General features: G+C 45.5%; 1 protein-coding gene across 2 annotated transcripts in view; it reads right to left on the reverse strand.

The window, feature by feature from the left end:
* The window catches only part of SH3PXD2B (SH3 and PX domains 2B), a 115,634-nt gene that overhangs the window by 44,238 nt on the left and 59,889 nt on the right, over positions 1–11,507 (reverse strand). For both annotated transcript variants that reach the window (XM_032260354.1, XM_032260353.1), the window contains exon 5: positions 1,283–1,374. In XM_032260354.1, the coding sequence (XP_032116245.1) occupies positions 1,283–1,374 (92 nt within the window). The remainder of the gene's footprint in view (positions 1–1,282; positions 1,375–11,507) is intronic.

The following is an 11,507-nucleotide window of genomic DNA, read 5'->3' on the forward strand; positions in this document are numbered from 1 at the left end:
TCCTGTGTTGGCAAGACATTCCCTTGTGATGTGTGATTCAAAGGGTTACTGTTGCCTCTTACAGAATGTCTCCCTTGACTCCAAAACCACGCGCTTCTGCGCACTCACCATGAGAAGCTGTATTTACTCGCTCCGTGCTCATCACAGGAGACGGTGCATACTGGAATATGTTTTTGCAGGAACTTGGGTCTACTCAGCTGTGTGCTAGCAAACCATCCATCCCGAGTGCACTCGGAGATCTGTGGCCTGTGAACTTCATTTGGAGGTCACGGTGTGTATGTATAAACTATAAATGGCCTGACTTCACTTGTTAAAACACTTTGATGCTTTCCCCTCACGAGTCTATTTTAAAAATTGTTGTGACTCCAGCAGATCATTTCCAAAAGGCAGCACGTGTCTTTCTCTCTCGAGACATGTACGGTGCTCAGCACACCGCCCGCCACGCTGGCTGTTTGGGGCACCAGCGAGCACAGGGCTAAGAGTGGCTGTGCCTACTTCTGGAACAGAGCCTGGCTGGCACTTTTTGGCCCTTCTCGAATGAGCCTAGATGGACCCCAAACTCTGCCCACTCTTGCTCCTGTGACCCCAGGACACTCCCAGCACTGTGGGCAGGTCTCTTTTCCCCACTGCTATTTCTCCATTAGCCAGATCCCTTCCTGCTTTCCCCAAAGCACCATGCGTATGTCAGTGTTTCGGGCCAGCCAGGGTGTCGGTGTGTAAGGGCAGGTAGGCAGGCGGTGCTTGGGTTTTATGTGGTGTGCACTATGGCATCTGTGCACGTGGCCTGTCCACCGTAGGGAGAAGCGACAGGGAGGCAGGGTTGTGGTGGACAGCTTTGGAGCCTGGCTGAGCAGGATGAAATCCTGGCCCTGTCACTTGCTGGCAATGGGATCGTCTTCGGTTTGGTTTGCACCTGCATTCACACCCCCGGCAGTTCCTGAGCACACCCACCTCTGTGGACAGAAGCTAGATGAATCTACGGCTCAGCCCCTGCCTCTCAGGCTCAGTCTGCCCAGTTCTGACACACCTTGATAAGTGCTGTGGGCAGGTGCAGAGTATTATGGGATGACAGGAGTGGCACTCAGCCAGTTTCCTTCATCCATCAAACGGGACACTTACTATCCACTTACAGTAACTCTGAAGGCTACGTGAAGTGTGGTCTAACAGGGGCTCAGCTGATGAAACCTACTTTGGGCTGCACTTTGCGTTACTTGGGGGTGGCTGGACTGGCAGGAAGGAGGGCTGTGGGGCTCCATCTGGGGAAGCACACAAATGAACTTACTCTTTGGGGGGATTCAGGTCTTCAGGTCTTGTCTCAAAGAACTGCAGCACCTCATCACACTGAGAGATGTAGGGGGGCAGCTGGATGAGGGCCTGGAGAAGAGAGAGGCAGGTGAGTGCAAAGGAGGAGAGAGGCCAGGCATGGTGGTGCACAACTGTAATCCCAGCTATTTGGGAGGCTGAGGCAAGAGAATTGTATGAATCTCAGAGGCGGAGGTTATAGCGAGCAGAGATCGTGCCACTGCACTCCAGCCTAGGTGACAGAGGAAGACTCTGTCTCCAACAGATACACACACACACACACACACACACACACACACACACACATGCATGCACACACACAAAACCAAAAAGCAACGGAAGGAGGGGGTGTTAGGAATGCCATACGCCAGTGCTCTCAAACCCAGGAAGGCACCAGAATCACTTGGAGGGCTTGTTAAAACACAGACAGTGGAGCCCCACCTGAGTTTCTGATGGAGTAGTTCTGTGGAGGGGCCTGAGAATGTGCATTTCTAAAAAAGTTCCCTGGTGATACTGCTGGTTTGGGGAACCACACACACACACACACACACACACACACACACACACACACATCACAGTATGTTTGTTCAAGTAATATGTTCACATTTAGGCAAAATCAGACCATACTGTACATGCTATTTTGTAAACCGATGCTTTCACTTAGGTATAAATTGTCAACTTCATGACATTTCATTATTCTTATTTATTTATTTTGAGACACGATCTTGCTCTGTCACCCAAGCTGGAGTGCAGTGGCACAATCTCAGCTCACCACAACCTCTGCTTCCCGAGTTCAAGCAATTCTTGTGCCTCAGCCTACCAAGTAGCTGGGATTACAGGCATGTGCTACTATGTCCAGCTGATTTTTTTTTGTATTTTTAGTAGAGACGGGGTTTCGTCATGTTGACCAGGCTGGTCTCGAACTCCCAGCCTCAAGTGATCAACCCACTTCAGCCTCCCAAAGTGCCGGTATTACAGGTACCCGGCACATTTCATTATTCTTCTATAACATCATCTATACTGGATATTGGATGTCTATCTATAGCTGTATCACACTTTATTCAACTAGTTGTCTACTAGTGAATCTTTAAGTTATTTCCAACATGCTCACATATATGTCTTAACTCACGAATCTGAAGCATTAAAGTGAAGGAACTGTTTTATGATTTGGAGAGAGGTTCAAAGTCTCCAAGTTAATGAGGGGTTGAAATAGATCTTCCATTAGCCAAAGTCCACATTAATCTGCCCCAGTGACTCACTGGCTGTATCACAGAGCCTCAAGTGTGTCTGGCAATACGTTGGACAGAGGGTAGGTGGAGGGCACAAAGTAGCCCTCCACAAAGCTGGTTTATCTACTAGCAGGTATTCATTCAATGATTCAATGAGCATTTTCTTTTTTTTGAAACGGAGTCTTGCTCTGTTGCCTAGGCTGGAGTGTAGTGGTGCGATCTCGGCTCACCACAACCTCTGCCTCCCGGGTTCAAGCGATTCTCCTGCCTCAGCCTCCCAAGTAGTTGGGATTATAGGCATGCACCACCACGCCCAGCTAATTTTGTAGTTTTAGTAGAGACAGGGCTTCTCCATGTTGGTCAGTCTAGTCTTGAACCCAACCTCAGGAGATCTGCGTGCCTCGGCCTCCCAACGTGCTGGGATTACAGGTGTGAGCCACCATGCCCAGCCTTCATGAGCATTTTCTTTGTGCACTGCACTAGTTTCTGTGCCAAATACAAGAGAACTGCAGAGTACACTCTGCTTATTATGGGATCTGAAACTCAGACCTGGTCATCATGAACAAACAGCTCAGTTTAACAAATATTTACAGCCGGGCGCGGTGGCTCAAGCCTGTAATCCCAGCACTTTGGGAGGCTGAGGCGGGTGGATCACGAGGTCAAGAGATCGAGACCATCCCTGGTCAACATGGTGAAACCCCGTCTCTACTAAAAATACAAAAAACATTAGCTGGGCATGGTGGCGCGTGCCTGTAATCTCAGCTACTCAGGAGGCTGAGGCAGGAGAATTGCCTGAACCCGGGAGGCGGAGGTTGCGGTGAGCCGAGATCGCGCCATTGCACTCCAGCCTGGGTAACAAGAGAGAAACTCCGTCTCAAAAAAAAAAAAAAAAAAAAAACAAGCAAACAAATATTTACTTAAGCCTCGTTTGGCCCGGGTCCTGAACCAGGGTAATGAGGATGCAGATGTGAGGGTGGTTCAGGTGGTTCGCGCATACATTCTGTTGCAAACACCTGTGCAGAGAGCACACGTGCATATGTATGAATTGCACAGGTGATTCTGTCAGCCAAGCCACCCTGGCAGTGCATGCTCTGCATGAGGCTGGACTCTTCTCTCCTAGACAGCCTCAGTTTCCTGGTGCCTCTCCTGTGCCTTCTCACCATGCTGAGCCTGAGTTTGCAGTCTGGGCTAGAAGAGAACGTGTCTTGCATTTTCTATATAACCAGGCCTTAATAGCTCACCACCCAGCTCCCGAAGTGATATGCCAACCCTGCAGCAGTGCTGGGCTCTCATGGACCAACGGAGAGATGAACGGAGTCTCCAGTGTGGTACCTTTCACTGGGCTTCGGGGATATTTTGACCCTACATGATTATTTCTCCCATTAAAAAAATTAAATTGTGGTAAGTACACACAGTAAAGTTTACCATCTTAACCATTTTCAAGTGTGCTGTTACAGTGCGTTAAGTATTTAATACATTCACACTGCTGTGCTACCAGCACGGCCATCCATCCACAGAAGTCTTTTCTTCTTGCAAAACTGAAACTCTGTACCCGTTAAATAACAACTACTCTTCCACCCTCCCCCTGGGAACCACCATTCTACCTTCTATCTCTAGGGATTGATGATTTCAGGTAGCTTATGTAAGTGGAATCATACAGTGTTTATCTTTTTGTGTCTGGCTGACGTCATTCAGCATGCTCATCCATTCAAGGTCCATGCTCGTAGCAGGCGTCAACACCTCCTGCCTTTTAAAGGCTGAGTAATATTCCATTGTATGGATACACCACCTTTTGCTTATCATTCACCTGTCGATGGACACTTGGGTTGCCAATCCTACATGACTTTGAGTCAGGTTCTAACTTTAAGCCAGCTCCCCCGAGGTGCGATCTGCTTCAGACTCAAAATGGAAAAACACATCTTGAGGGATGTGGATGGCTTAATAGGGCACCTTCCCCGGTCACTGTCCACCCTTCCATCCTTCTGAAGGGTGACTAACGGGCTCACCGATTTTTAACATTAGCCTTTAAGTAGCTCCTGCTCTGCAGCAAATCCTTAAGGACGGACTGTTTCCAGAGCTGAAGCAGGAAGTCCCAGAGACAGGACAGGCCTTCCCTCCCCCACCTCCTGTTTCTGGTCCCCCTTCATTTTCTGGTTAGAACAGTGAGTGGTCATTCTCCTGGCCAGGATGAGCTGCTGTCTGCTCCCCGCTCCCTAAGGGCCTCTTTTTCCTCTGAAATCCTGCAGCCCTTGCAGTTGGAGCCACATCATGAAGGAGCTGATTATATGCTGGACTGTGGTATGTCCTGACTGCTCTGTGTGCAAATATCTTGTGGCTCCCCCAAGACTGCAATAACAGCACTCCCCGACCTTGGCTCAGCACTGGGTGGCTCCTGAAATGTGTTTATCTGTGTCACTTTATGTAACCCTGGGAAAGCTGACCCATTTAAGAAATGGGGAAATGGAGGCTCTGGTGAGGTGGCTTGGACTTGAGAGTTTGGGAAAGGCCGACTGCAAACCTGTACCTTAAATCCACAAAAGGTGGCAGGGTGGCAGCTGTTCCTCCTCCACCTTCCCTATGTGACTAGACAGTGCTGGGGAGGCCCTAAATAACATGAGGGGACAGCCCGGAGCTGGCCACGTGTCTCTGTTAGAGGACAGCTGGGTGGGTGTGGGGCACCACACCTGGCGGTGGTCACTGTCTGCCTGGAGGGGGCCTCCCAGGATGGGCAGAGGCCCCAAATGGACCAGGAGGGGAAGGGACAATGATGCCCATGGAAACCTCCCGATGATGCCAAGTTCTCTTCTGGTTTTGAGCTATTCCAGGAAGTAAAAGCCAAACCAAACCCCCAAACCATAAAAGAAGTCAAGTTAGTAATAAAAGGCAGGGCTGAATGCTTTGATGTTGGCCCGTTTCATTTGGGATGGACTTGGCTACCAGTGAAAAGTGACCCGTGGCCGAGAAAGCATTCTGCTTCTGCTTCCAGGACTGCCCTAGGTTCCGTCAGTTGTGACAAAGAACCACAGCTCCAGCAAACTCAGTCCTGTTCTGGAAGGAATTCTGGAGCTTTGGACAGATGTGGCTGATGCAGGCATGAGAGAGGAGAGCAAGTCCTGCTTGCAGAGGGTAACAATAAAGGTCAGAGAGAAACAGCTCCTGATTCCAGCCTCGTCACTTCCTGGCTGTGAGATTCCGGCCAAGTCCCACTGCCTCTCTGAGCCCCAGTCCGCTCATCTGTAAAGTGGAGCTAAAGAATACCCATCTTGGAGGGCTGCGCTATAGAATGAGGCAGTGGCTGAACGGTTTCCATCATACACTAGCTGCTTGACAGACGCTAGTTAACCCTGTTGGCTCTCTATACTGCCCCAGGTACAAGAATATAGTGGTTTCCAAAGACAATTTCAGAGGCAGCCAGATGACTATGTTAAATGACAGTGCCTTGGTTAGAGGGAAGGTTCAGGTTTTTTCAGTTCTCTTTTGAGCGGCTTTATTTATTTATTTATTTATTTAAAGAGGGGGTTTCACCATGTTGGTCAGGCTGGTCTTGAACTCCCGACCTCAGGTGATCCGCCCGCCTTGGCCTCCAAAGTGCTTGGATTACAGGCGTGAGCCACCATGCCTGGCCGACCCTCTTTAATTTAAACAAGAACGCCCCAGAGAAGTAACACTTGTCTAACTTGCTTCCCGAGAGCAGGACGGGTTCTGCAGAGCCTCTGGTAGGCAGGCAACAGCAGCTAGCTAGATTTAAAAACATTTTCTGTTGTTGTTTCACTGCTTTTATATTTACTTTTATGGCGGGCACGTGATATCCATTTTTGTTTTGTTTTGTTCTGTTTGTTTTTGAGACGGTGTGGCTCTGTTGCTCAGGCTGCGGTGCAGGGTGGGATCTCAGCTCACTGCAGCCTCCACCTCCTGGGCTTGAGATCCTCCCACCTCATCCTCCTGAGTAGCTGGGATCACAGGTGTGCATCACTATGCTTGGCTAATTTTTGTATTTTTAGTAGAAATGGGGTTTCGCCCTGTTGCCCAGGCTGGTCTCAAACTCCTGGGCTCAAGTGATCCGCTTGCCTCGGCCTTCCAAAGAGTTGGGATTACAGGCATGAGCCATTGTGCCCAGCTGATACCAGTTTTATGTTATGGTTGGGATATAAAGTTTCCTCTAAGATATATGTTTTCAGAAGTTCAAAAAGTGAGGAAGCCCTCTTAGCACAGTAGGCAGCACATCAGTCTCATAATCTGAAGAAGTTCAAAAAGTGAGTTGAAGAAAAGTATTGATAATAATACAGGTGGGTAGTGTATGACAGAACTCCAGAAGGGAAGTCTCAAGTGACTGGACCCTGGTAAATACTGCTGTTATGTTGCCCATAGTTTAAAATACTACAGCAGGGGGACACACACTCACATGTGTGTATGTTTGTGTGTGTGTTAGATTTAAGCTACACTGTATGAAGGTTAGTTAATACCTGAAGTCCCCTCATTGGGAATGAACGCTGGTATAAGTGAAAGACTCTAATTAGAAGTCCTTATTTCAGAAAAGTCTGCTTCAGGGCTCTAGCTGTCTTCATAGTGGATCAATGAAGTTAGGCCCTTATTCATTAGCCTAACTGTTGTGAGAAAGAATTTTTTTTTTCTACTGGTGAAATGATCCTAGAAATATTCTCAGACACTCTGGCCCTTGCATGAACAGAACCTGGTGAGCCCAGTACTGTATCTCCTTCAGAATGGGGCCCTGGGTCTAGGATTTGGGGTTCAGAGTCTTCTTGAGGATTTTACTGTCAGATCACGGTTAGGACGAGCTGATCCTGCCTCTAGAACGTGGCTACATCTGCCTCGAGGAATCATTCATGCAAAGAGGTATCAGACAGACAGCTGGTATTTCAAGGAGCTTCCAGAAAAATTTGAGTAACTATTTATGAGGCAGCTTGATAATAAATGCTTGTATGCATGGCAGCATTCAGCTGACTCATATTTTCATTGTGTCTTTCTCGATGAACAGAAGTTCTTATATTTAATATATTCAAATAAATCAATCTTTTTGTGCCTGGTATGCTTTTTGTATCTTTAGAAATCCTATACCTAGAGATTATAAATATATTTTCCTATGTTATCTCCTAAAACCTTTTGTAACATTGCCTCTTACATTTATGTCTTTAATTTTCTTGGAAATGATTTCATGTGTGGTGTGAGGCAGGGGTTAGTTATCTTTTTTGTTTTTTCTTCCCATGTGGATACCCATTTGTTGAGGAATGATCTGCAAGGCTGCCTTTGTCAGTATCACGGTGTATATCCAAATACACACAGACCTGTTTCTGGGTTTTCTATTTGTTTCAAGGGTTTGTCTATCCCTTGTGCTAATACTGTACTATGTTAATTACTGTAACTTTACAATAGGTCTGGTAAAGCAGAAAGTTTCTTCCATTGCAAAGTACACCTGGTAGCTAGCTTTGCGATATCATCTATAGCCCTCATCTATCTCTATCTGTTAGAGACCTTCAACTTCTACTAAAATAAAGCTAGTTGTGATAGATCAAACTGGCTTAAGTCGGTTCACAACGTCAGTGACAGATACCCAAATGTCATGTAACAGCCTATGTAGTCTATAAAAGAAAGGGATCGTTTCATCTCTCTCCAGGAGGGCAGTTGCTTTGAAGCTGAGCCCAGGGAATCTGGCCAACTAAAACTCCAAATATCCGCTCCATTTCTTACATTTCATTACTAGTGGGGGTGGTAACTTCCACATGGCTCATTTAACATAAGCAGTTTCGTCCCTGTGGTTAGTCCAGGTGAATTAATTATCTCTGTACCATTCCAAGCATCAGGCAGATGCAGACAGCTGCTGCTATCCTGTACTACTCTCGGATTTTAAATTTCCTTTTCAAAATCAAAAGTCTAGGAGTTGGTGAAGCCCTGGGTGCAAGGAAAGTCTGACTCTGGAGAGAGGTCAGGTGGGCTAGGGTAGAGGTAAAACAGGCTGATTTGGGCTGAGGGCCAACAGATTCTGGGGAAGGTATGAATTGGAACTTCCCGGCTGGGCAAGGTGACTCTTTTCTTTTTTTTGAGATGGAGTCTCACTCTGTTATACAGGCTGGAGTGCAGTGCCACATCTTGGCTCACTGCAATCTCCAACTCCTGGACTCAAGCTGTCCTTCCATCTCAGCTTCCCAAGTGCCTGGGATTATAAGCATGTGCCACTGTGCCCAACTAACTTTTGTATTTTTAGTAGAGACGAGGTTTCACCATGTTGGCCAGGCTGGTCTTGAACTCCTGACCTCAAGTGATCTGTCTGCCTCGGCCTCCCAAAGAGCTGGAATTATAGGTGTGAGTCACTGTGCCTGGCCATTTTGTTAATGTTGTACCTTTTGAGATATAGAAGTCTATAAGGCCATTTAATTAAGTTCAGTTTTTATCAGTTTTTTTTTTAAAGGCTCACACTTTTGGGGTCATAGCTAAAAAGTGCCCAACTCAAGGTTGTGATAACTTTCTTCTATGTTTTCTTCTAGAAGTTTTACAGTTTTAACTCTTATATTTAGGGTTATGATTCACTTTGAGTTGATTTTCATGCATGGTATAACTGTCTAACTTCATTTGTTTTGTGTATAGCTGTTGTGGGCTATATTGTTTTGCTCCCCATCCCCATTCATACATTAAAGTCCTAACCCCTAATCCCCCAGAATGTGAAAATATTTGGAGACAGGCTCTTTAAAGAGGTAATTTAAAGTAAAATGAAGTCATTAGGGATGTGCCTTAATCCAATATAACTGTGTCTTTATAGGAAGAGGAGATCAGGACATAGATAGGTAGAGAACAGACCTTGTAAAGACACAGGGAGAAGAGCCATCTCATCTATAAACCAAGAAGAGAGGCTGCCTAGACTTCCAGCCTCCAGAACTATGAGAAAATAAATGATGTGGTAAGCCACGCAGTCTGTGGTATTTTGCTATGCAGCTCCAGGAAACTAATGCAACAGCTGACTGTCCCAACTGTTTGTTAAAACACTATCCTTTTCGGCCCGGCATAGTGGCTCACGCCTGTAATCCCAGCACTTTGGGAGGCCGAGGTGGGTGGATCATTTGAGGTCAGAAGTTCGGGACCAACCTGGGCAACATATAGGGAAACCTGTCTCTACTAAAAATACAAAAAAAAAATTTGCCAGGCCTCGTGGTGGGTGCCTGTAATCCCAGCTACAAAGGAGGCTGAGGCAGGAGAATCGCTTGGACCCAGGAGGCGGAGGTTGCAGTGAGCCGAGATTGTGCCACTGCACTCCAGCCTGGGCAACAGAGCGAGACTCCATCTCAAAAAAAAAAAAAAGGACGATCCTTTTCCCATTGAATTGTCTTGGCACCTTTGTGGAATATCAACTGATCAAACATTTTGTAAGATTTTATTTCTGGGTGCTCAATGTTGTTCTGCTGATCTCTATGCCTATTTTTGTCAGTACCATGTTATCCTGATTACTGTACCTTGTAGGGAGTTTTGAAAATGGGTAGTATGGCTCCTCTAACATTCTTTTTCAGAAGTGTTTGACTGTTCTGGGCCCTTTATATTTCTACATACACTTTAGGATGTGCTTGTCAATTTCTATAAAAAAACCTATAAAAAAGATTTTGACAGAGATTGTATTGAATATGCAGGTTCATTCTGGGAGGAGTTCTATTTTAACAATATTGAGTCTTTCAATCCACAAGTATGGAATGTCTCTCCATTAATTTAGATCTTCTTTAATTTTATTAAAATGTTTTGTAGTTTCAGTGTATAAATCCTGCACTTCCTTTGTTAAATTTATTTCTAAGCATGTCATTCTTTCTGTTGCTATTGGGAGTTGGACTGTTTTCTTAATTTCATTTCTGGATTATTTGTTCCTAGGATATAGAAATACAACCATTTTCTGTATATTGAGCTTTTATCCTGATCTTACTAAACTCAGTTATTTGTTCTAGCATTTTTTGATGGATCTCTTATGATTTTCTACATAGAGAATTCTGTCATCTGTGAGTTAAGGGTTATATTCCTTCCTTCCCAATCTGAATGCCTTTTTTTTCTTTTTTGTGTGCTCACACCGGCTAGTCCCCCAGTAAAATGTAGAACAGACGTGTAAGGGTAAACATACTTGCTTTGTTCCTGATTTGAGGAGGAGTTTGTTCACTGCTCCATTTAAGAAACATTTCTTGCTATTCCTACCCCTCTCCTATCAGAATCGCTAGTGATTTTAAGTTGGAGAAGTAAATACCAAAGATAAGAAAAGCTGCTAAACAAAATAAAAACATGCTTCGTTCTGACTGTAGCCTCAAGACAAATGAAATATAACCAAAAGGCAGGTCCCTTGTTTTTTAGAACATTCAAGGGACAGGAAGCTGCTGTACCATCAAACAAAAGGGGTTGGTTAAATAAGTTTTGAAGCATGCATGTATAATGGAATACTACACGGTCATTAAAAGTAGGCTTAAGAGGATTTTTTTTTGAGACAGAGTCTCGCTCTGTTGCCCATGTGGGAATGCAGTGGTGCAATCTCGGCTCACTGCAACCTCTGTCTCCCAGGTTCAATCGATTCTTCTGCCTCAGCCTCCCAAGTAGGTAGGACTACAGGCATGTGCCACCACACCTGGCTAATTTCTCTATTTTAGTAGAGACGGGGTTTCAACATGATGGCCAAGCTGGTCTCGAACTCCCAACTTCAGGTGATCTGCCTGCCTCGGCCTCCCAAAGTGCTGGCATTACAGGCATGAGCCACCATGCCTGGCCAAGAGGATGTTTTAATAGAAGAGAAATTCTCATGTAAGAATTAGGACAAAAGAGAAAGAGAGACAAAATAACACATATTGAATGGTCTCAACATCATTAAGAAATGCACATAAAGAAAAGGTGGAAAGGAAATACATAAATCCCTTAATAACTGTTTTCTCTCGGTTTAATGATTCCCCCCCTGATTTCTTTACATTCCATTGAATTGCATAAATTTTTTTTTTTTTTTTTCTTTTT

Source organism: Sapajus apella, unplaced genomic scaffold (genome assembly GCF_009761245.1).
Source record: "Sapajus apella isolate SASKATOON/1434 unplaced genomic scaffold, GSC_monkey_1.0 scaffold117, whole genome shotgun sequence".
Classification (NCBI taxonomy): Eukaryota; Metazoa; Chordata; class Mammalia; order Primates; family Cebidae; genus Sapajus; species Sapajus apella.